The sequence below is a fragment of the Micromys minutus genome, assembly GCF_963924665.1.
Source record: "Micromys minutus genome assembly, chromosome: 11".
NCBI classification, from domain to species: Eukaryota; Metazoa; Chordata; class Mammalia; order Rodentia; family Muridae; genus Micromys; species Micromys minutus.
Genome location: NC_137980.1, coordinates 23,035,263 through 23,061,967, shown reverse-complemented (window position 1 = coordinate 23,061,967; position 26,705 = coordinate 23,035,263). Strand labels below are relative to the sequence as shown.

The window sequence follows — 26,705 nt, the reverse complement described above, 5'->3', positions numbered from 1 at the left end:
CTGGCAGTACCCGGTGAAAAATGAATGGTTGGGAGGGATGACATTAGGACAGCGGACGGAAGTGTATCAGGGCAGCAGGATAGAGATCCCTTCTGGCCCCTATGTTCACAAGAAAGGGTTTAATTTAGGGAAGATCATTCCCCATTTGAAACAACAGATAGTGGAAGGGGCTAATTTCTGGTGATATTAAACTTCTTTCAAAAGTAAAATTTCAAATTAATTTTAATAATTGAACCTTTTACATAATTCTGTATATCTTTCCTCCCCACTTCATAAGTGTGCATGAATTGGTAGAGAAAATGCCTGAGCTATTTACTAGTATGGAGAAAAGTTTAGTGTTTTCCAAGGAATTAGGGCAAAAGTAAAGATTCAGGAGACTGCTTCTTAGTGAAATAAATTTGGGGAAAGGATGTATTTGATCTGTGAAGTACTGAAGTTGTGAGTTTCATCAGGTCTTTAAAAAATTTCTGGTCCAAATTATGCTGTGATAATAATTGGTTTACATAACCCAGGTTTACAAACTTAGTATGAATAAAAAGATATAAAACATCTTACCTACTTTGTATTGAGTGTGCATTAAAAATAAAGTAGCTTTGTTTCTTGTGTTGTACTGTCATGTTTATGAGAAAAGGTCTCTGAAGTGGTTTGATTAAGAGTGGCTTCCATAGGCTCATATATTTGAGTGCTTAGTCAGTGGGAAGTGGCACTATTAGGATTATCAGGACTAGGAGGTGTGGTCTTGTTGGAGGAAGCATGACACTAGGGATGGGCTTTGAGGTTTCAAAAGCCCACATCAGACCCAGTCCCCCCTCCCCGACCTGTAGATCAGGATATAGCTCTCAGCTACTGCTCCAGGGCCTGCCTGCATAAACCATGCTTCCCAACATGATGGTAATAGATTAAACCTGTGCAACTGTGCACAGGCTCCCAACGAAATGAGTTCTTTTACAAGAGTTGCCTTAGTCATGGTGTCTCTTCACATCAGTAGAACAGTAAGACAGGCTGCTGTCAGTCTGGTCTCTACTTGGGGGCTCTAGGGATCCTCCTGCTTTAGCCTCCTTAAGAGTAGCAGGAGAGGCCCAAGCCACATGCTCTGCCTGGTGGTATTTTGGTATGTTATGATAAATATACGCCACAAGGTTCCCTTCCCCCTTCCCCCTTCTGAGAAAGGGCTTCTTGGTGTAGTCTGAAACTTAACTCTGTAGTCTCAGCTGGCCATGAATTCGGAGATCCACCTGTCTCTGCCTCCCAAGTGATGGTATTAAGGGTGTTGCTAGCATTTCCACCACCTGGTTCCACAATGATTAAAATTGTACCCTTTTTGTAAATGCCTTTAAAAAAAATTAAAGGCAGTTTTTTTCCCCTTTGGAAGCTGTTCACTGACCCCAAGGACTGAGGAAGTTGTCATGGTGATAAGGGGGTCAGGGGGAAGAACAAAAGAGAAAGGTCCACTTGCAGAGAGAGAAGGGGAGAGACAGGGAGATAGAGATAGAACATAAAATCCTTTTTTAATGTGTGTCCAAATAACTTAAAATTGCATCCTTATCCCCTTTGTTATTGCTGATTTATATCAAGTTTAAATGAAAATAACGTGTTTATTTTTTACCATATTCAGAAGCTACATGATTAAAGTAATATTTTTTAAAAACCAGAAATGCCATTCTATAATATTAACTTCTATAGTATTAACTTCAATATCTAATATCTTTGAAATCAGAAAATAGCACATTTATGCATGTATTTTGGTTTATTAACGCAAACATTGTACAAATTATTTGCTTTCACTTATAGTATTTTAAACAAGCTTCTTAGCTATGAAGAAATCTTTAAGGTGCTTCATTTGAAAAATTCCAACTGAGATAAAGATTAATATTTGTGCAAAAGCCCACCATAAAACATTTCTATTGGTATCTTCACTGGTTATACGGAAATTTTCCTCACGGTCCTATTCAGAAAAGAAATAAAACATTTTAGTTTGTTAAAGCACTTCGTGTGTGATTTTTGAGGTAAAGGTTTCTGAATGAGTTCTTGGTATTTAATTTTATCTATTTGATATAAAAAGTAGAATATCATTTTCTAAGATGTAATTTATTATTTAGCCAACTGTAAGACAGCAATTTAACAAAATATATTCTTTTACTTTGTTGTCTATTGCAGGAATTAAATCTACTACTTTATACAGTTCTTACCATCAAGGAAAATGAACATTACTTAATAGTGATAGATTTTCATCATTAAATTTTTATGTTGGGCTCTATCCCACATACTTGCTTTATTGAATTACCACACATCATTCTTATTTTTTGGATAAAGAAATCGAGACTTGGTTTTGGCAAAGTAAGTGAGTAGATTTGTGTCCGTGTCTAGCCAGCATCCAGTGAGCACAGTGATTCAGAAAACTCTTGATGTCATGAGACTAAAACTCTAATCCTGAATGTGCACATAATTGGGTCTCTGCAAGTATATGGAACATGTCTGGAAGTGTTCCTTTGTTTTATAAGTTCACATCCTTTGTTATTGGGTGAATACTTGGCTGGTAGCTTTGGAGGATGAAGAGGTAAATGAGCCTCAGACCCCTTTTCTCAAGAAACGCATGGGCCAGCAGAGTGAAGAAAGGTTACTCTCTCCTCACTCCCTTCACACCCACACAGTTCTAGTTTAGAAAAGACCGAGGGGACAGGCAGTGTGTTCTTTCTTTGGTTCAAAGGTTTGGTGTTGAGAAATGGATTTTTGACAAGAATAGATAAACTAAGCTGAAAAGACAGACTGACCCTTTGATAGTCTTGTTCTTTGAGTATTTGCTCAACTTGTTCAATTAGATGTTGAAGCTTGAAGGTTAATTCATTAACTTTGTCCTTTGCTTGAACAATAGCCGCATTAAGGTCATGTTCTCCAACCCGAATATCTAAGTGGATGCGCTGTACAAACAGTAAAAAGAGGGAAACAACTCCTTGCATGTTTGAAATAAATTAGCTGTAGTCTTTTCCTTTGCTTTCTCCTTATGATAGTGTTTTCTTGGTCTCTCTCACCCCCTTTCATGAGTGAGGTGCTGCACCATCTTGATTTGCTTTTGTTTTGCCCACACTATCACCCTATTTCTCACTATCCTCTCCTTTACTCAATAGTCTTTCTTATAATAACAATTAATTTTGTTATAACTCATTGACCTTATCATATATTTATTCCTTCATGAACATAAACTTTATTGTCATGTAATGCCTCTGGTGTTGAGAAATTTATTATTGCTCCAGGAAAGTTTCTCTTTACATATCTGAATCTTATATAATGAAGTACAAATGCTTTTCAGCTGTCCTTAACACATTTAGAAAATAGTGAGTCACCACTGTGTAAGAGTTTTTGTTACTAGAATTCCATTATTAATTCACCCTTCAGCCCTCACTTGTTTTCAAGCCTGAGTAATCACAGCTCTTTTAACATTCCCTCACAACAATTATTTTTCAAACCCTTTAATCAACTTCATGGTTCCCTTTGAACACCTTCCAATCTCTCCAGCTCCCTCTTTGGTTGTTGTACCAAGGTCTGTACACATAATTTCAATAACTTCCCAGTCAGTCTGAGTGTGATTGATCCTGTAATTCAATGCCATGCTTGAATAGTGTTGTGTTCAACAACAGGATACACAGGCATATACTTACCAGCTTATTCCCTCCAAATAAGAAAAACTGTGTAGAATTAGATGCTAAGCAAATGATGTGTTCACCAGATGAGTGTGAAGTAAAGTAGAATGTCCCTTGTGCACCATACAACTTGGATAATAATATCTAGGGTTGAGAATGTCAATAGTTTATTATTTTCTATTTTCATCTTTATTTTTAATAGGTGCATTAAAATTATACCATCCTAAGGAAAAACAAATGGTTAATAAACATGAAAAACACTCAGACTTACAAATAACAAAAATTCAAATTATAGCAAGACATTCCTTGCTTATCCTGAGGATTTAAAAATTCTTGGGTGATATGAAGATATAAATAGTCTCCAAACATTGTTGGAAGAATTGAGCAACTAAACTGTTTTGGGAACAGTTAAGCAATATGTGTTAAAACTTACAAAATATATAATCATTGACTCAGCAACCCTACCTATAGAAGAGTATTTTATCAACATGTAGATGTTACAAAGCTACACAGAAGATAATATTTACTGTGCTACTTGTGCTAGCAAGATTGTCACTTTGAAATAAGGAAAAGTCAACTAAAGAAAAGTATGTAACAGTAAAGGAGACTAAAAAACAGGGATACTAAAGAGGTCCACGCACTGATACAGGGTATATATGTGTATACCTTACTATCCTAGGATATCTTCAAACTCTTAATATACCTTCCTTTATCTCTGGAGTGTTGGGATTATAGATACACCACCACATCTGACTCTTTATGCCAATTTATGGTAGAAATCTTTATTGTATACTATTTTTATAAAAAGCATTGTCTGTAAAAATCTCTCTCTCTCCCTCCCCCCCGTAGGTGCGTTTTTGATATCTATTGTAACAAGCAAAATCTTAACAAACTGAAAACCCCAGTTCTTAGATGGATTAGAGAATTTAATTCACATGATAAACTTTTCCATAAAATTAGAGAGATAGACAGATGGATACAAAGAATCACAACTTACTAGAGCAAAAATGCACAAATAAAAAAAATCTATGGAAGCTTGTATTAGATTCATTGTACCATGTACATCATATCTATCTCAATCTCTATCATCTATATCTATATTTACATCTATATCTATATCTATAATTCTATATCTACATATGCCATAATGAAAGATGAAAATCATTCATGAAGAGAGTACAGCATATATGCAAGGACATTAGAATTAAAGATATCAGAATTACCAGGTCAAGAATTTTTATGCTAAAGGATACCAGGCCAGGAATTTTTGTAAAATCTGTGCCAAAAAATCTAATGGGAAAAGTACACAACATGAAAGAAAATGTGGGTCATATGAATAGAAAAACTTTGAGAAAATAAATAATGAGACAGAATACACTGTAAAGAGAAATAAAGACTATTTTTAGGGTATTTATTAGTGGTTGGCTATTGCTGAAAAATGAGTGTTTGAATCTTAGAGTAGCTTGACTTCAAAAAAAAAAAAAAAAAAAAAAAAAAAAGAAAAGAAAAATAAGTGGGACAGAATCAGAATATCCAAGAACTGTGGGGGAAACTACAGAAAATTCACATTCATACTGGTTATACTGGAAAGAGAGAGAAATCAAAAGAAATATTTAAAGTAGCATGGACAAACTGGAAGCAAGCTTTGGAGAGTATTTGAAATAAAAATAGAAACTTCAAATTAATGTCAGAGAGATACTAGACGTGGTTATAAAGAATTCAGGAAACACCATGCAGGGTTAATGCCAATGCAAAACAAACAGCCATAACAAAACTACGCCTATGTATATCATATTACATAAAAGGGGACATTTACCTATAGAAGAATAAAGATGCCTGATGTTTTGGAAACCATACAAGAAGGCAGTCTTTGCACCAACTTAGGTCTTTGCAAAATTGTCCTTGAGAGTAGATCAGAGACACTGTATCAGAAAATGGAGAACTGGGAAAATGACTAAGCAGAACTGCTTTCTCTGAAATGTTAAAGGAAGTTCTCCAATAAGTGTGGGGCAATTGGCGGATGGTGAAGAGTACTCTGGTTCTTGGTCGAGATAAGTGAAGCCCCAGAAACTTAAGATGATGAAGCCATAAGCACCACATGGTGTCCCCCACCCCCAAGTAAGTGGCGTGTCACAGCCTAAGAACCTCCTCTGCAGGTGAGGATCTGACCACACTCAGGACAGAAGCAGGTTCACCTCCAAATATGTTGATGAGGTATTCCCAAGTCCTCAGGCCAGGCCAATAGGAAGCACCTGTTGTCAGACTCTGAACCATCACAAAAACTATATGTGGGGACTGTCCAAAAGTAAAGGTGTGCAAGAATCATTCCGTTGTCTGAGAGCTTCTGTTATAAGAGCTGTTAACACCAACGTTTGGGAAGAGATTTCCTCTCCCAAAGTTCTCCTGCACACCACTGCAGGAGTCTCCTGCCAGGCCCGGTGTCTGGTGGAATGGGGCAGAACCAGCAGTGGGAGCATAAAAACTGGTTTCTCCTTCTCTGCTGCTGCTTCTCCCCTTTGCCTGAACCCATTCACCTAGCTGGACCCAGCAGTGGAGGTGGCAGAAGCCACTCCGGTCCCTAAATCTCTGTGTGGCACCTCAGGCACCTTGCCTGACCCAAAGTCCCACAAATGAGAATGATGATGACACAGACCAGAAGATAAAATCTGCATAAAGAAAAGGTGATTAGAAAATGGACCAGTGGAAGCAAAATTAAAATTTATTTTTCTTAGTTTATTTAACATAATAGTTTGTCGAAATATTAGCAACAATTTACCCGATGATACTTTATATATAAGTGAGATTATATAAAACCAGAGTAATTAGAAATTCTTAGCTTATAAGCATTTCCATGTGATCTGTAAAGTAACAAATCAATATTTGAAGTAGACTTATGTTTTTCTTACTGCCAATTCTAGCACAACTTTGGAGAAGTAAAAAATGTTTTGTTATTGATAGTCTTCAAAAACGACAGGAAGGACTAAAGAGATGACTTAGTTGTTAAAAGCACTAATGGCTGTTTCAGAGGGTGCAGATTCCATTCCCACATAGCAGCTCACAACCATCTATAACTCTACTTTCAAGGGATTCTATACCTTCTTCTTGCCTGCAAAGGCATGAGGCATACAAGCAGATAAAATACCCATGCACATTAATAAGCTAAAATTAAAAAAAGAGAGGGGCTGACAACTGGTTAAAGAGCAGAGAATAAATGTGTGTGGAATGCTCAGCCACAAATAGGACATCCCTCCCCCTCAAGACACAGCGACCCTCAACCAAAGAATGGATAAAGAAAACATGGTACAGTTACACAGTGGACTATTAGTCAGCTGTTAGGAAAAAAAATGACATTATGGAATTTGCAGGCAAATGGTGGTGCTAGAAAATCATCCTGAGTGAGAAAATCATCCTGACTCAGACCCCAAAAGACAAACATGATATGTGCTCACTTATAAGTGGAGATTAGCTGTAAGTAGAGAATAATCATACAAGGAGGGCTCAAGCAGGAGACACATGGATCCCCTTGAGAAGGGAAAATAGAATAGATTTTGCAGGTGGGCTTAGGGCTGGTGGGATAGGAGAGATCAGGTGTGGGGGGGGGAGGCTGGCTGTAATAGGTGGGCATTTAGTGGGCAATATGGAAACCTAGAGCAGTGAGAGTTTCCTGGAACCTATGAGGGTGACCCTGGCAAGAACTCATAGTAATGGAACCTGAACTGGCCATCTTCTGTAACCATGTAAAGCTCCCAGTGGTGGGACTGGGATACCTGTTGGGATTCTGTAAACCCCACCTCTCAGTTACCTAGCAACAGCCAGGTATACCCCACCCCTCAATTACCCAGCAGTGGCCAGGTATGCTCAGCCCCAGTGACCTGACACTATAAAAGGAGCTGCTTGACCCCTCCTCTCTCTCTCTTGGCCTCTCCTGCCCTTGTGCTCTTGCAGCCTTGCTCTCCCATTTCCCTTCCCCCCTCTCTCCCACGTGCTCATGGCCGGCCTCTACTTCTCTACTTCTCTCTCTCTGCCTCTACCACCCTCTTAACTCTCCCATGACCTGAATAAACTCTATTCCGTACTATACTGTTGTGTGGCTGGTCCCTCAGGGAAGGGATTCCCAACATGGACCCCTCAGAGGCATCTCCCTTGCCCTCAGGCCTCGCCGCACCTCCATGGGCCATATGCCCCCCACTCTCTTCATCCTTCCCCTAACATTGGTGCCGTGACTCGGATCATTAACCTTTCACAACATTAGTGCCCTGTGACTTTTCCTTTCATTGGTGCCCTGTCATCTTTTCCTTACAATACCAACACAGCCACAAAACCTCTGACCCACACATATCCTGCCTGCAAAATGTGCTTGGGCAATGGTAGCTTAGATCTTGATCGGAACAGATGCAGAGACCCATACTCAAACATTAGGTGGAGCTTGGGAAACCCCGCAGAAAAAGGTGAGGAAGAATTAGGAGCCAGAGGGGTTGAGGGCATCAGGAGAACATGGCCCACAGAATCAGGTAAGCAGAGTTCATAGGGTCTTTCAGAGACTGTACTGGCAATCACAGAACCTGCATGGATCTACATTAGGTCCTCTGTACATATGCTGTGGTTGTTCAGCTTGGGATTTTGTGGGACTCCTAACATGGTAATAGGGGTATCACTGACTCTTTTGCCTGTTCTCAGGACCCTTTCCTCTTAACTGAATTGTCATCTCTCCAGCTTGATAAGGGGGTTAGGGCTTAGTCTTATTCCATCTTGTTATGCCATGCTTGGTTGATATCCTGACAGGCATGCGTTTTTTTTCTGAAGGGAAATGGAGTTGCAGTGTATCTTGGGGAGAGGGAAGGTAGTGGTGAGGACTAGGGGAGGTGGAGGGAGGGAAGGCTGAAGTTGAGATGTATTGTATTAGAGAAGAATAAATAATAAAAAAAAAAAACCCTACCACCCTCAAAATTTTCCAAACAAAAGCAAACACCATCACTCCTCCTACCCGCCATTTCAGGGACCATCATGGAAGAGGAGGCAGAAGTCAGAGATGAAAATAAGAAAACAGTGTTGTATTGATATGGCAACATATCAGCGTTGTCTTGTTTATTCATGAATTCACAGCAGCTATGAATGCAAACATAAAAGATCAGCACAATATCAAGCCAATTGACATTCTAGTATGGAGTGGTGCTATTAATGGTTTTTTGGGGAGAGTCAGTTTTCTTTATTGATGTGGCCATGCTCCAGTAGATAATCCTAAACCCATGAGTATGTAGGTAGCAGAAAGTGCATTCATTGGGTGATAAAAGAAAGAAAAAGGAGAGGGAGAGAGGAAGGGGAAGGGAAGAGAGAGAGCAGGAGAGAGGAGAAGAGGGAGAGAGAGAGAACTTCTTTTCACTTGTCTATACCAAGCTTATGGCCAATGAGTTGAGGCAGGAAATAGGAGTTAGGAAATTCAGCAGGGTTGGAGAGATTTCTGGGAAATAGAGGCTTGAGAGAGATTCAAGGGAGATGCTGAGGAAGACATGGAGGAAAACGCCTAGGAAGAAGCACCAGAGAGTGAAGGAGAGGAGGCTAGAATAAAGGGGAGATTAGGAAACATATGCAAACTAGCATGTAGCTGAACTCAGGATAGCACGGGGGGGGGGGGGGGGGGGGGGGAGATTCACCCCAGAAACTGTGAGGAGACAAATACCTTGAAGAAGTCCCTACTGAGTATAAAAACTGGTTCTCTAACCAGCAGAACCCTATAGACAAACATTTCCCAAAGTTTCCTTAGTCAGGCCAGGGAGGCCCAAACTGAGGGAGGTTTATGCTGGCCTGACACATGCTGGCTAGATACATAGTGGCAGCCTGAGGAGCCACCTCACCTTGTGAATCCAAGAACAACTTCCTAGAGTGGGGGAGGGGCTGGGAACTGGAGAGGTTATGGTAGAAGGAGACACAGGGGTAGGACGAATGAGGTCTGAACTAAACTGAGAAGAAGGACTGAAAGTTTTCTAGACATGAGCTTTATCCATTTTACAAGAATTAACTTAATGGATCCTAGATCTAAATGTAAAACGTGAAACTTTAAAACTAATAAGAGACAAGCTAAAATGGAGTTAACCTTGTGTTCTAGTTAGCATTGTCAATTTGACACAGCCCAGAATCACCTTAAAAAGAATTGAGCAGTTGTCTTTTTTGGGTTGGTCTGTGGATATGTTTATGAGGGTTTTCTTGAACGCTAGTTAATGTAGGAGTGCTCAGCTTACTATACACACCCATTACCACACACACATGTATATAATTCTCTCTTTAAATGTCTTCAAATTTTGATTTGGTTGAAAAATTAAGGAATCTTGCCATGTGCTATATTTCTATTAATATACCACTAAAAGGGAATGTTTATCAAGTAAAGTTAGCAAAGATGATAGCCATCCATCCATCTACCTATCTGTCTGTCTATCTATCTATCTATCTATCTATCTATCTATCTATCTATCTATCTATCTAACTATCTATCTATGTGTCATTCTATCTATAACATCTACCTATTTTGTGGCATACGTGTGAATGTCAGAGGACAATTGGCTTGGCAGCAGCAAGTGCCCCTCACCCACTGAGCTATCTCATAGGCCCATTTCCTGCATTTTGTTCAATTCTATAGAAAAGGCTGTAAGTCCTGATTGATGCTCATGCAGAGCCTTTACAACAAGAAATAGGGACAATGTAGAGGGGCGTTTTACCTCATCATTGTAAGTTGTGACAGTCACAAACATCCCTAAGCCAGGAGCAGATTCAAGGAAGTCATGTTCACCTATGTCCCACTGCTGCATCTTGAATGTCCCTGTAACAAAATACAAAACACTTATTAGAAGGTACAGAAAGCACACTATTACCACTAATTTAAATTAATTTATTTCTGAATTTTTCTATATCAAAGTGAAACCTTCTGCTAAAACAACAAACAAGCAAGAAACAGGGCTATGGAGGCAGCTCATTCAGGAAAGGCCTTGCTGCCATGATCATGAAGACCTGAGCTGCTCACCAGTACTCCTGTTAACAGAGCAGGTGTGGCAGTGTCTACTTATAATCCCAGTGCTTGGGTAGCAAAGACAGGAAGCTCACTGACCAGACAATGTCTCAACACACACACACACACACACACACACACACACACACACACACACACAAAATCTCAAAACACACACACACAATGTCTCAAAACACACACACACACAATGTCTCAAAACACACACACACACACACATACACACACAATGTCTCAAAACACACACACAATGTCTCAACACACACACACAATGTCTCAAAACTCACACACACACAATGTCTCAACATACACACACAATGTCTTAACACACACACACATACACACACAATGTCTCAACACACACACACAATGTCTCAAAACACACACACACATACACACACAATGTCTCAACACACACACACAATGTCTCAACACACACACACACACACACACACAATGTCTCAACACACACACACACACACAATGTCTCAAAACACATATACACACACACACAGAGTTTCATCAAACATAACGTAATAAAAATTGTTCCTACACACATAGGCTTGATATCAAGATGATCAGGATTGATCAAGATTGAGGATTCAATAATGTGCAAAAGACTCCCTTAGATTTGGTTGGCACATAGAAGGACTGAATGTCTGTCATGTTTAAATTTTTTAATGTGTGTAAAATTTAAATATATTTCTAATGCACCTCTATCTCCCGAGGGGAGGTGAAGAAGCTGGAATACTGTAGAGACCAGTAAGATCATCATGGGAAATGGCAAGGGAGGAGTTTGAGGGCAGCAGGGGTTGGGGTCCGTCATAGAAGGGTTGCAAGTCCATTGCAAATGATATAGCTGAGTTGGGGTAACTTTTAATTTTTAAAAAATAATTCTGGGTCAGTCCCTGCAGTCACTGCCCCCGGCCACCCTCAGCCAGCAGCTAGGCGCCACCTCGGGTTGGCATCTGCAGCGGGCTCCATGAGGCGGCCGGGGTGGCTGATGGGGAGGCCGCTGCAGGCAGATGGCCAGGCGCTCCTCGGGGTTCGCCTGCGGCTTCTCCATGGATCCGGCGGGCCACGTTCCCTGTGCTGTGTTTCCATCACTCCGAGGAGGCAACTTTCAGAGCTCTTGGATAAGTTGGCCTTGTGAGAGCTGGAGGTAATTTAATTCCATCTCTAGGTTTTCTGTAGGCACATCGAGAACCATGAGCAGCTTTACTAAGAGTTTGACTGCCATATCCTTGATGAAGGCTTTACTGCTAAGGACATTCTGGACAAAAAAAAAAAAAATCAATGAAGTTTCTTCCTCTGATGATAAGGATGCTCTCTATGTTGCCGACCTCAGAGACATTCTAAAGAAGCATCTGATGTGGCTACAAGCTCTTCCTCGAGTTACTCCCTTTTACACAGTCAAGTGTAATGACAGCAGAGCCATGGTGCCCTTGCGACAGGACTTGCCTGTGCAAGCAAGACTGAAATACAGCTGGTGCAGGGGCTCAGTGTGCCTTCAGAGAGGGTTATCTTTGCAAATCCTTGTAAACAAGTGTCTCAGATCAACTATACTGCCAGCAATGGAGTCCAGATGACAACTTTTGACAGTGACATTGAATTGATGAAAGTCGCCAGAGCACATCCAAAGTTGGTTTTGCGGATTGCCACTGATGATTCCAAAGCAGACTGTCACCTCCGTGATAAGTTTGGTGCCACACTCGAAACCAGCAGGCTTCTCTTGGAACCGGCAATAGAGCTAAATATTGATGTCAGCTTCCATGTGGTCAGTGGATGTACTGACCCTGAGACCTTCGTGCAGGCAGTGTCAGATGCCCGCTGTGTCTTTGACATGGGAACAGCAGTTGGTTTCAGCAGGTATCTGCTTGATATTGGTGGTGGCTTTCCTGGATCTGAAGATACAAAGCTTAAATTTGAAGAGATCACCAGTGTGATCAACCCAGCTCTGGACAAATATTTCCCATCAGACTCTGGAGTGAGAATCATAGCTGAGCCAGGTGAATACTGTGTCTTGTCAGCTTTCACACTTGCAGTCAATATTATTGCCAAAAAACCCAACCCAAACCAAACCAAACCAACCTACCAACCAACCAACCAACCAACCAACCAACCAACCAAACAAACAAACCAAAAAACCAAATGTGTGGAAGGAGCAGCCTGTCTCTGACAATGCAGATGAGTCAAACAAGCAAACCTTCCTGTATTATGGGAATGATGGAGTGTATGGATCATTTAACTGCATTCTTTATGATCATGCACATGTGAAGGCCTGCTGCAGAAGAGACCCAAGCCAGAGGAGAAGCATTACTCATTCAGTATCTGAGGACCAACATGCGTTGGCCTTGATCAGATCGTTGAGTGCGGTAACTTGCCTGTGATGCATGTGGGCGATTGGATGCTGTTTGAGAACACGGTGTGTACACCGCTGTTGCTGCTGCTTCTACTTTCAATGGGTTGCAGAGGCCAAACATCTACTAGGTAACGTCATGGCCAATGTGGCAACTCATGGAGCAGATCCAGAGCCAAGGAATCCCACTGGACGTGGAGGAGCAGGATGCTGGCACTCTGTCCATGTCTTGTGTCCAGGAGAGTGGGATGGACCGTCACGCTTCAGCCTGCTAGTATCAATATGTAGATGCCATCCTTGTAGTTCTTACCTGCAAGTTTAGCTTGAATTAGGGCATTTGGGGGGGAGCATTTAACTTAATTACTGCTAGTCTGGAATGTCTTTGTAAGAGTAGGTTTAGCACCAATGCAGTAATGGAAGGCTAGCAGATGGGGGGGGGGGGTCACACTTATTGTGTTTCCTATGAAAACTTTGAATATTTTATATAAACTTTTATTCACTTTTCAGACATGATTCTAACAAGTGTCCCTCAGCTGCTGAGCAAGCATTTGCAGCTTGTACATTGGCAGAATGGGCCAAAAGCTTATGTTGTGACCCATTTGAAAATAAAGTATCATCGGGACTCTGCGCTCGGAAGGCTGAGCTCCCAGCTGCACAAGCACTTTTTGGACCAAGGGTAAGCCCCAGGCACAGACCGGGGGAGGTCACACTGGGAGTTCTCAGAGCACAGGGAGTGAGGTGCTCTCTGGAAAAGAGTCCCTTCCAGCTCACAGTGAGGGCCAGGTCCCCACCACTGGGACTCAGGATCTGCCCTCAGGAGACTGAGCTCCCAGATTTGCTGCACAGGCGCTTTTCCACTTGGACCAGGGATGAGCCTGGGGCACATGTCCGCTGGCTGTCCTTCGAGGGAATGCCAGGAGTTCTTGGAGCGCAGGGAGCTGTGCTCTCTGGAAAAGAGTCCTATTTGGCCTAGAAAAAGAGTTGGGTCTCTGCCATTAGAACTCAGGACCTGTGGGCAGAGAGCTGAGCTCCCAGAGCAGCCTCACAAGAGCTCTCACACCTGAGCCCAGGAAGACAGAGCTGAGTCACTGCCATCAGAACTCACTGCCTGCCCACAAAGAGCCCAGAAGTGAATCCTCACACATATGGCCACGTGATCTTTAACAAAGGAGCTAAAAGCATTCAATTGAAAAAGGACAGCCTCTTCAACAAATGGTGTTTTTTCAACTGGCAGTCAATATGCAGAAGAATGCAAATCAATCCTTTCTTATCTCCTTGTACAAAGCTCAAGTGCAAGTGGATCAAAGATCTCCACATAAAACCAGGCACACTGAAACTATTAGAAGAGAAAGTGGGGAAAACTTTAGAACACATAGGCACAGGGGGAAATTTCCTGAACAGAACACCAATGGCCTATGCTCTAAGATCAAGAATCAATAAATGGGACCTCATGAGATCGCAAAGTTTCTGTAAGGCTAAGAACACTGTCAAGAAAACAAAAGAGCAGCCAACAGTCTGGAAAAGGATCTTTACCAATCCCACATCTGATAGAGGTCTAATATCCAATACAAACAAAGAACTCAAGAAGTTAGACTTCAGAGAGTCAAACAATCCTATTAAAAATGGGGTACAGAGCTAAACAAAGTATTCTCAATTGAGGAATATCAAATGACTGAGAAGCAACTAAGAAAATGCTCAACATCCCTAGTCATCAGGGAAATGCAAATCGAAACAACCCTGAGATTCCACCTCACACCAGTCAGAATGTCTAAGATCAAAAACTCAGATGACAGCAGATGCTGGTGAGGATACAGAGAAAGAGAAACACTCCTTCACAGTTGGTGGAGTTGTAAGCTGGTACAACATTCTGGAAATCAGTCTGGCGGTTCCTCAGAAAATCGGACATAGTAATACCTGAAGACCCAGTTATTCCACTCCTGGGCATATACCCCAAAGATGCTCCAACATACTATAAGGACACATGCTCCACCATGTTTATAGCAGCCTTATTTATAATAGCCAGAAGCTGGAAAGAACCCAGATGTCCTTTAGTAGAGAAATGGATACAGAAAGTGTGGTACATTTACACAATGGAATACTGCTCAGCTACTAGAAACAATGACTTCACAAAATTCCTAGGCAAATCGATGGAACTAGAGAATATCATCCTGAGTGAGGTAACCCTGTCACAAAAGAACACACGTGGTATGCACTCACTGATAATTGTGTATTAACCCCAGAAAGCTCTGAATACCCAAAAAACAACTCACAAACCTTATGAAGCTCAAAGAGAAGGAAGGCTAAAATGTGGAAACCTCAGTCCTTATTAAAAAAAGTTAAAGAAAAAAAGAAAAAAAACCATGTATTCTTCATATATTATTATGTAACTAATTTTGTGAGCTTTAATATTTTATAAAATAAATAACTTAAAAAAGAATATAAAGAATCTTGCAATAATTGGGCATTGGGGAATGTTTGCAATTATCGGTTCAAAAAGGCACAAACTTCTGCACTAGCTGCTGTATCACAGCAGTGACTCTAGCCCAGCACAGCAGAGAGGAGAGTTGGATGGCACAGGGTTGTGTACAGTATCAGTGTGCTGTAGCCAATCCCCAGTATCTTCAGCTGGCTGTGAACTTGGTGCCCAGGGTCTCTTAAGGAATGTCATCTGCCTCATGACCTGTTGTCCTGGCCACTTCCTAGGGAGGGTATCTGAAACTCTTTGAACCTTACTTGCAGAAACCCTGACTATTCCCTCCATCCTTGACTTCACCAGCATCATCACCTAGTACCAAGGGTATTGTAATCCAAGTGGTTTATATTCTGGTAACGGTTGTAGAAATACTAGATTTTGTCTTTCTTATTCTATTCTACTAGTCAGCATTTGGTTCTAGGGTAAAGTTTCAGCCCTAAGTCTTACAGTTTCAAGTGAAATTAGAATGGAGACAGTCTGATAATAGAACTATAGTGCCTGCCTGGCAGTAATAAGGGAGGCAAATGGGGCCAGGGCTGAAGAAAGAAAATTGTCCCTAGATCTCTCCCTTCTGGAAAGTGATGGAAAGCCTGTACTTGCTGGATTTTTGCATTAACAGGACACAGCTGTAGTTATCACAGAGATGGAGCCTCAGTTGAGGAACTGCCTCCATGAGATCCAGCTGTAAGGCTTTTGCTCAATTAGTGATCAGGGTGGGAGGGCTCACCATTATGGGTGGTTCTATCTCTGGGCTGGTAGACCTGGGTTCTATCAGAAGGCAAGCTGAGCAAGCCAGATGAAGCAAGCCAGCAAGCAGCACCTCACCATGGCTCTACATCAGCCCTGGCTCAAGGATCCTGTCCTGTTTGTATTCTTGTCCTGTCTTCCTTCAATAATCAACAAGTATCACTATGGCAGCTCAAGGTAAATAAACCCTTTTCTCCCCAACTTACTTTTTGGTTATGGTGTTTTATCACAGTGAGGAAAACCTTAACTAAGATAAATCCCCCTGGGGGACAGCAGAGGGAAAGTTTCCCAAGATGAGAAACATGCAGCCCACACTTCTTGGTTCCTGCTTGTACTTCATGGTCTTCAGGCTTAGGAAGGTTTTTCATAGTACCATTCTCTTTTCCTCCTTTCCTTAAGTTTGTTTACTGTATGTGTAATATATGCTCATACTCGTTCGAATGGTTTAGTTCAATGTGTTATTTAAAAAGTATTGATGAATCTGGATAAAGCAGAATAAATAGCTCCTACTCTTCTCTTCTTGTTAGTTCCAACTAAAACCCCAGGAAAAGGCACAAAACAACCAAAGACTGAAAACTAAAGAAAGGCGGTGATTAGCTGTTTTATTTTCTCACTTTTACATACTCTAGTCTTTACATAAAAATGTTCAGGGAAGGAAGGAGGGAAGGAGGTGTATCTCTGGATAATAAAATTCCTTTGATGCTACATGATCTGGTTCGGAAGAATTATCTGAAAGAAATTGCATTCTGTACACTGGATGCTTCAGCTGTGAAGATGTTGGGGTGGATCCCTAAAAAGATACCTACTCCACACTGAATGAACTACACAGAGAAACTTTTCTCTATATAAAGAACTAAGAAGATTTGGAAGAGGAGAGAGTTGAAGGAAAAGATCCAACCTGGGTGTTAGACCAGTCTATGCATTAGAATAGTCCACACATCAAGCTAAGATTCACATTTCTATTCTAGGTTGTTAAGTAGGAATCAGAGTCATAGTATAATACTTAAACTGTTCAAAATATAACTCAGGGTTCTTCAACTCTCTGAAGAACAAGGAAAATGTCAACTTTATTGAGAACATAATTTCCTAACACCAGTACCAAGATGACACAGTTGTTTCAATAATATGACAAAAATTTTAAAGCATGTGCCATAAGTTTTCAAACAGCAGTATAAACACTCATGAAATAAAATAGAAGTTATGAGAACAAAATGAACCATTAGAACAGGAAAACAGTCTTAAATCTAGAAAAAAATCCCACCTTGCTGAATAGACTCAACAAAAGAGCAAAGATGATTGGAAAGGGTGTGAAGCAATTTAATCAGTGAAAATGATTAAGCCTAGACAACTGGGGAGATTGGTGCTTTAACAGACATCAAGGACTACAGAACATTAAAAGTCTAACATTTGTGGAGTTCCAGGAGAAAGGAAAAATAATGTAAAGCTAGAAAAAAATGACTAAAAACTTCTTAAATTTTGTAAAGGACATAAACTTAACACATTCAAGCTCAGCACACCAATAGGATAAAGATGTAAAAGAGTTTATCTATATTTATATCACAATTGGCTTCCAAAATTAAAGTCTGGAAAAAAATTCTGAGAAATATTAGGAGAGAAGTAGTTCATGACTTACAATTTGTAATGAAGAATGACATCGGGAGCAGAAACACAAGCATAATCCTTTGTACAACCAAACGACCTTGAGGATATTCTTAGATCCATGGAAATTCGAGATTAGGAAGCTCAAGAATAGAGTTCAAAGAATAACAGAAGCCATCTAGGAAAGGCTATGGCAAGCAAGTGAGTTTCCTAGAGATGACCCACCAGTTTGCATTACTGTAATGGGTACACTTTGGAGAGGCACAGCCCCAGAGACTTTGTCCCAGAATTGCTTCTCACTGATGATACCTTCCCTGCTACTATCACATAGCTAAATGATTCCTGGGCATTAATTAGCTCCCTGATATTGGGCAAATTTCCTACAGATCAACATGAAGATAAACTTTCATGAGTTAATGCTGTTTAGATGAGTTGATGACTTTACAGAATTCCTAATTTGATTCAAATAATTTTAGGAGGAAAGTTTAAGGAGGTGGTTTTAGTTGTTTTGCCAGAAAGATGTAATAAAATTAGAATCAAGAATAGAATGTACCCCCTTCTCATAGAATAGTAAGTAAAGACTGCATAATAAGGAATACAATGAACTTTCATAAATTGAACCACGAAGAGAAATAGGCTTGGAGCAAATTAGTGATCAAGGAAAAATATTCATTCTAGGTCATGTCTGAGGATGAGCTCACAGGTGTGCACTGTAATAAAGCAAGGGCACATGAAACAGTTGCTTTGAACTTATAATGAACCTATAGAATGAAACACTGAACTTACTATCAATATTCTTGTGTAACTCCTCGTTTGTGTAATATTTTATCTATGAGGCAATTTTATAAAGAACTTTTGTCTAAGAATGCATAAAAATTCTAAGAGAAAAAAATGAAGTGTGGTTGTTGGGGCTCTGCTCCATCCACTAAATTTATGCATGCATGTATTTATATATATATATATATATGCATACATATGTATGTAGCTATATGTGTGTATATATGCGTGCAGGTGGTTTGGCCTGGGCAATGTGTGTCTTTCTTCTTTTTTTCTTTCTTTTCCTTTCTCTGTGAAATTGCCAAGAGTCATCAATGTTTGGCCCCAGAATAGCAAGAGAGAATTAAATTGCCAGAAGCCCCCAGAAGAGTGATAGTTAAATTCCAGAAGCCACCAGCTTCTCACCTCCAGAACAGTAAGAAAGAGTTAAAGGCCAGGGGGTCATCAGTCTTCAGTCTTGGTCGGATACTGTGTCCCACCTCAGTACCTGACCTTGTTGGGGCAGGCTCCCTGGCAAAATTGAATCCATTACGTAGACTAGGCCAGCCTCACAGAGATGTGTCTGCCTTTGCCTCTTGAGTGCTGGGCCCACACCACCACACCTGCAGTTCTCCACTTTTAAAGTGACAGTTTAAAGTGGCCCACATTTGAATGAAAAAAATTTAACAAATCTGTGCCTTTCAGTGTATGTGGAGATAATATTTGAGACAATTACAAATGGTAGAGCTAAGGTTTATGTTTCTCTTAAAATGTTGAAGATACTACTAGGAGATACTAATAAGTAAAACTATAGAAAGATATAGTGAAAACACTATAAAGTGGAATAAAATATAAAACATTCAAGCAACCCACAAGTGGATAGGAAATGGAAACCAAAAGACAAAAAAAGAATGTGAAAGTAATGAAGTGTTGGGTATAACTTCTGCTATTAATAATTACGTGGTATAGTCTAAGCAAGGATTAGACAAAGATTGTAGGAATAGAATTTAAAAGCCCAATTATAATGCAGTCCTTGAGAAAATAATTTTGAGCATAGTGTTCTTGGTATGTTAAGAAGTAAAAGACAGACCATTCTGGAAGGACCTAATAAAGGCTTGAATAGTTCAGATAAAGTGGATGTTAGAGCAAAAATCTTACTAGGGATAAGAGCCATTAGGGACATCACCTTCATGAGTTCCCCAAATGAGAGTGCTTCCAGACACACGGGATGAAGAAAATAGAACCCAAATATGAACTAAGCAAATCTGTGTTACTGATGCTTCCACAGATCTCTTAGTATCTCATATAACACGACATAAAACGAACAAGGACACAGAACTGCAGCACCAACAGACCCTGACATGTGGACCACTGTGTGATACAACAGCAGAACACACTATTTTTCAAGTACATTGGAACATTAGACAATTTAGGCAGTAGAGCCCAAAAGGGGACAGTGCACTTCTGCTGAGGTAGTTGAAGGCTCCTAGGGAAAAAAAACCTCACTTATTGAATGAGGACAATAATTTTCCAAATATATGACCAACTAGAAATCTGTTGTGTGTTTGCTATTCTCAGAAACATCTGGTTCTTGCTGCGTTTTTCCTGCTGAGGTTCTCCCAGTGCCTTGCTGTGTAAGAAATCAGCGTTTCCATTTTTCTGTCACCAAATCCTGACCCCCCCCCTTGAGGCTTGGTGGGATGTTAGAGTGCCACTGTTCAGTGGCCACAACTTATTTTTGTATAACTTTGAAATTTTCATCCCAAAAGTTCACATGGAGCTGTTCTTGTCAGTATGCTTGTTTTTGTGAATGCCTTTTGGTAACAAAATTTGCATTCATTTACGTCCTTGGAGGTGCTAGAGAGCAAAATACATTTTATTCCTCTTTTGAAAATTAATTTCTAGGCCTAGAGATAATGTAATAAGCCTAGAATAGTGCTTATCTATGTGGTTGAGGTTCAGTAAAGTGCAGGCTAAATCTTGAGTTGACGAACACCAGGGTGATTCTCATTTTAAAATCCCAGCATCCTAGCAACATTACATTAGCAGAAGTGGAGGGTAATTTCTTGCCTTTATCTACATTTCTCTAGCCCTAAGTACATGCCTGAGGCAATCGGAGAAAACGAAGGGGGTGTCATGCCCTGTGTGGCCAGCAGATGTCAGAAGGGAAGCATTGGTTATGGGAGGGGTAAGCTTGGGAGAGGGGTCAGTGAAGACTGAGCGAATAACATCTGGGACAGAAGTTGCCACACACTTTCACCTGTGGGACAAGTGTTTTGTCATTATGCTCCCAGCATGGCTAGAGCTTCAAAGCACATGGAGTAAAAGAAACATTTTCCCATAGCGCTTACACTTTTTTTCTGATCTCACATTCCTTTTGTGTTTGAGGGCTATTCTACTTTGGCAATACAGTTTCTTTCTTTACTAATTTCTTCTCGCTTGTTTCTATGGGATGCACCCCATAGTAACATGAGTTACTAGTTTCAGACATTGTATTTCCCAGTTCTTGTATGTATACTTTTTTTTTTAAAGTTTCCAATAGTTAAAATTCTTACTTTTGTCCATGCATGTACCTATCTTCTCTTTGAGATTATTAAATGTTGCTGTGAACAATGGCACCTAAGGTTCTGTGTAGGACCCTCTCCTCTTTCTTGGCTATAAACTTAGGTGTGGAATTTCTGGGTCATACATCGGTAGTTATCCCATGTTCCTTTGTTCCCCCCAGAAATTCAGGAAGGTTGTTAGAGGATCTGAATTTGCTTTGCAGTATCTCCCATTCCCTCTGGGAGCCTTTCCCCAGCAAACCACTGATGTTTGAACCCTTGAATCAGGCTCTGCTCAGAGAGCTCCAGATCCAGGGCACTACTGTGAAATCTCCAAATGTTTCAGGAATGAGATCTGTCCTACTGGAGATTGAGCAATATTTGTTTAATATGCTCCTCTTCTCTTGTTTCATGGTCTGTAATAAGACTTGTACTTAAAAGCCATGTTTTACTTATGCAGAGGGATAGGATACTATCAGAACCCTTTTCAAAGGATAGGAATATCCAGATGTTCTCCATGCCCAGCAGTACCTTTTCTTTAGTAGTCGGTCTTCACGAATGATCACTAGTCTTCCCAACAAGTCTTCTTGTCTCCCAGTCTTCCCTTGTTACAAGAGACTAGGTGCCTCATTTTTAGAAAATAAAGGATGGGAAGAAAAGAGAGGCTAGAGAGAGGGCTCAGTGGTTAAGAGCTCTTGCTTGCTTTTCCAGAGTAGTGGAGTTTACTTCCCAGCACCTACATCAGGTGGCTAACAAACTGCCTGTAGTTGCAGTTCCTCATGTTCTGATATGTTCTGGCCACAGATGGAAGCCACACTCATGTGCATATACTGTTCCCTCCAATATACATAGAAGATCATCATCATCAACAACAACAACAACAACAATAACAACAACAAACCCTTTTTATTTTAAAAAGGAAAAAGAAATAAGAAAAGATCTCCAAGTAGCTCACAATGCCAGAGGAATACCCTGGCCTCCGTATGTGACATTAAAGATGTCTTCCCTTTCTTTCCACACAGAACTAACTGTAATTTGTTGTTAATGGAGACCGGTAAGTAAAACTAAGGGAAACGACTGAATACACAATGTATCACAGGAGTTTCCAGACAAGGCTTTCTTATGGGCTTGCTGTAGTTCCTTTAGTTGTCAAGTCCTGTATTGTCCCTCTCTCCACTTCCAGGATAGGCTTGTGCTCATCAGATAGCATCTTTCCATTCCTTAAGGAATTAGAGCTGAAGGCATGCCTACTTTTCCACCATGCTTGGAGAAGGCACTCAGAGGCCACATTTGTACCATTAGAGACAAAGTTCAGGAAGTGGGAGCCAACCTTGACAAAACACCTGCAGCAAGTCAGGGACATTCCAGGTGCTTTTCTGCCCAGGGACACTTTGTCCCCTGATAACTGAAATGACTCAGAGTCACCAGTTACTAGACAGTCAAAGTGACTTCAGAGTATTTTCTGTGTCTGTAAAAGTGGTAGATTTTGCAGTTCCTTTGTGGTCTGTGTTTAGCTTTAATTAGAAAATATCCTTTTATAAATGACTCTGAGGTCATTTCCTGAACTTTCTGGATGGGAGTGTTTCCATGAGACTACTAGTGTTAAGATGTGGATGGTGACAGCACACTGCTCATATGTGCTCTTGCTGTACCTGTGGGGCTTTGGGACATAGTCCAAGGTTTCATAGATTCCAGGTCATTTTAGACATGTATCTGCATTTTACTATTAACTTCAACATTAAGATGGGAGTATCTTTTTGATTATCACTTCTTTCCATGGTGTGTCTGATGCCTTTGTAATCATGCATACACTATGGAAAGATGAGAATTCTCACTGGCTCTGTAGGATTTTCGATTCAGTGGAACAAGGATGTGAGAACACAGAGTCTTTCTTGACAACAGGCAACCAACATAGGCATGCTTGACTTAGACCAGTGAACTGTCCTTGGTGTGTTCACACAGCAAATGGAACTAAAGCCAGATTGGCTTTGAACAGAATTTACAGAATATAAAGGAGCTCATAACATTTTATTACGAAAAATAAGTATATAATAAAATATTTTCATTTATAGGATTTAAAAAATATATATGTTAAGAATTATATTAGTATATATATCTGGATTATCCAGAAATGCAGTAATGACTAATGAGGCAGCTCTGATGCTGGGCCTTTAGTACTTGGATTGTGGTGCCCTGGGTGTGGCTTCCCACATCACCCCTCTGTGGGCACATTGAGATCTTTCTGTCATCAGTCCCCACAACTCTTTTTCATAGTACATCGATCACTTTTGTCTTTACGTGTGGGCTTTAGGTATGAGAATGTTCACCTGCACGGCTCCTCCATGTCTCTCACAGTCTTTTCTGGTCTCTCATTACTTTCTCTTTGGTAACCTAGTTTCCTTCACTTATTTATTTCTTCACGTTCTATTGAATCTATTGAATCTATATCACGAGTCCCTAGTTTCAGATCTTGTAGTTTCCGATTCTTGTGTATACATTTGTGTGTGTGTGTGTGTTGTATTAAAGATTCCAGTAGTTAAAAATCCCCATTATTTTCATGTGTTTCCCTATTTTACTTCAAATATGAAAATTATTTAAACCCCTTTTTAAAATTGTCTGTGGATGTCTTTCCACTGCCTGTTTGTCTTTGGGGTTTTAGTAATTTGGTGTTTTTCAAAACATACCACCTGACACACTTCAAAATTTCCTATGGTTAAAGTTGAGTTTAAGAAACTGAACTTATGGGGCTGGAGAGATGGCTCGGTGGTTAAAAGCACTGACTGCTCTTCCAGAGGTCCTGAGTTCAGTTCCCAGCAACCACACGGTGGCTCACAACCGATGGGATTGGATGCTCTTTTCTGGTGTATCTGAAGATAGCAACAGTGTGCTCACCTATATAAAGTAAATAAACCTTAATGTAAATACTGTTAAAATGTAGAAACTGAAGTTAGTCTGCATGCTTCATGGAGTCGTGCCTGCAGGGACCATAGTTGGGAAATGGGAGGTCTGAAGGCAATGGAGGTTAAGTTCAGTTAGAGCTTGAGAAGAGCCAGCCACTGTGGCAAGAGGGGCTTGGGACCTTTCCTCATGTTGCTGCCAGAGCACTGTGCTGTCACACCGGTCTTCCTTCTTCAACAACTCCAGGGGCTTTTCAGTTCTATGCCACCAGTATACAGATCATCTGTCTTTCTTATTTCTCATTGTTCCTTGACATTGTAAGTTTGAAAATTCAAGAGTTACCAGGTAAACCATCATCTGCACTAGGATTTACCCAGGTATCTAGGTGCTCACTGAGGTCACACTGAGCAGACACTGGGGTCTCCTGTGTGCCAGGCCCATGTCTTCATATCCCAAAGAAGTATTTCTGTCATATCACTGCCATTATTTTCACTAGCACAGAAATGGAGGTAAAGCTAGAAAGCTCAGTGGAAGGTAACAGCCTTAAAACCAAAGTTTTCCCTCAGTGCCTGACAGTGTGGAGGGCTGCAGTCCTATGCAGATTCCCAATATAGGTTCTATATAGATTCCATATCGATTCTATAGTGTACCTTTATATTTTTCTTGCTGCAAGCTCTGCCTCATATCATATACTTGTTGAATTTATTTAAAAATTTCAAGACAGATTATTATTCTTGAAATTAGAACACTGAATCCTGGTCAAGATGAAGTGAAATGATTCAATATTAATCAATGAAAGACATAATCAGTATTAGTGAAGAATCATGTCACATTTAGCTTCTACTTTGTCCTTGCATTACAAATTAGAAAATTTGATATTGATTTTGACTTATGTGTTAGAAAAATTGTAGGACTTTGAATGGTGAAACTCCTGAGTGCTTATATCTTTCTCAGAAGATGGGTGCCGCTTACCTATGTAGCAATGTGTTTGTATCTGGGAGCATAAGGAAATCGCTGTGGTGACAGTGTGTCTAATTAATATAGTCAAGCTCTGTAAGGTAGGATTCTCTCATGGTACTCCCCATAGTTTCATCGAGTTTAGGAATTTTGATGCACTTAGATTCAGGCTGTGTGTCCTGATTACTAAAATGATCAGAAATCTTCACATATGTTATGAATATTTAATCATAATTAATTTGCTAAGTGACCTCAGAGATTTTCTACTTGAGGAAATATTATAGCCATGAAACAAATCAAGGTTAGATTCTGAGGTCTCAGAACTAGGCTTCCTGTTCTATGAATTAAAAATTTCACCCTCAAGGAAACTTTCATGTCAGTTTTACTTAACTTAAAAAAATATCAAAGCAAAAACTATTTAGCATTATAATCACTGCTGAATAATATAGATCTCTGGAGATTAGCATTAAAGCATAAAGCGACATTGTCTCTCAATAATGTCATTAGGAAAATATGTCTTACCCACCTGTTATCAATGTGTCACTTGGAATGTCTTCAATTATACATTTCTTCTCTCGCTCCCCAGCATGGAAATAAAAAGCAGCTGAATAAGAAAAGCTAAAACATAAAAGAATTGTCTGAATTTGCATCTCTACAGCATTAGCTACTCCGAGGTCCGTCCTTTGACGTGGAGCAGTGACAAGTGACCATTTGTTAGGTGTTTGCACTTCACTGTAATGTTATAAAATTGATTTTTGTGAGAAGTGACATTTGGTGTCTACACCCAGGCAGATAAGTGCTGTGAACTCCAATGAACCAGATTAAAAAAAAAAAAAAAAAAACATTTAGATCTTGGGGTATTTCCTGAGGTAATGATGTCAGAGTTCCTTTCAATCTTCTGGCTTTTAAAAATGTTGTGATGGAGTGATAGTTATTGCCAGGGCAGGCATTTGGAAAAAAGAAACAATGCAATGTGTCCTCTTACAAAGCTTTTCCTCATCCAAGGCTCAGGGAAAGGTAAAGAAGATGGCGGGAAAGATCTTGAGAGTCAAAAAATGAGGAAGTTGGCTGTGAACATAAATCTCCATGAAGGAGCCTAGGTAGACCATGAAATCTTACCAGTGTAACCCCCACAACTGATCTGAGGAAGAATCATTGGACTGTGCGTGCCAGCATGGAAGACTGAAGAAGGCTTGCAAAGCTTCTAGCCTACACAACCATTAACCATTTACAGGAAACTCTAACTCTGGGAATGGAGGACGTTGTCATAGTCCAAAAAGGGAACAAATATTGGCTATGTACTACCAAATAATGACCCATCAGAACATAAATACATGCAATTTTACACTACCATTATAATTTATATTTCAAAATGCATATGTATATACACATACATATGCGCATTCAGTTAGCATTAATAAAATAAGAGGCCGTGCACATCTTAGGAGTGGAGAGAGGGGCACAAATGGTGTTTTGGAAACACAGAATATAAAGAAAAAAATTAAATTATACCTTCAAAAATAAACAAACTACCAAGGTCTCCATCTGCACCCAGAGCTGGGGCAGTCCCACAGCCCCCTGGACACAAAACCAGCCTGAAGAGAGCTGGTCTCCCAGGAGCATTCTCACTCCTAAGCACAGTTGAGACCCCAATTTTACTCCACTGACAGTCCAAAAAGAGACCTGCCGAGAGCGTATGGGCCATGGAAGCCGCAGAGTG

The 26,705-nt window shown here is 40.3% G+C and overlaps 1 protein-coding gene and 1 pseudogene across 2 annotated transcripts; one reads left to right on the top strand and one right to left on the bottom strand.

The window, feature by feature from the left end:
- Positions 1-1,795: 1,795 nt before the first annotated feature.
- On the bottom strand, positions 1,796-25,635 carry LOC308426837 (transmembrane emp24 domain-containing protein 11; the record flags this gene model as incomplete). Its single annotated transcript, XM_080924788.1, has 5 exons — positions 1,796-1,945; positions 2,772-2,918; positions 3,657-3,782; positions 10,349-10,449; positions 25,512-25,635. The coding sequence occupies 5 exons, from the start codon at positions 25,633-25,635 to the stop codon at positions 1,796-1,798; spliced, it is 648 nt and encodes a 215-aa protein (XP_080780914.1).
- LOC308427056 (ornithine decarboxylase-like) lies at positions 11,718-13,287 on the top strand (annotated as a pseudogene). Its single transcript has 3 exons — positions 11,718-11,793; positions 11,880-12,727; positions 12,809-13,287. The product of its transcript is annotated as an ornithine decarboxylase-like (transcript).
- Positions 25,636-26,705: the final 1,070 nt, after the last annotated feature.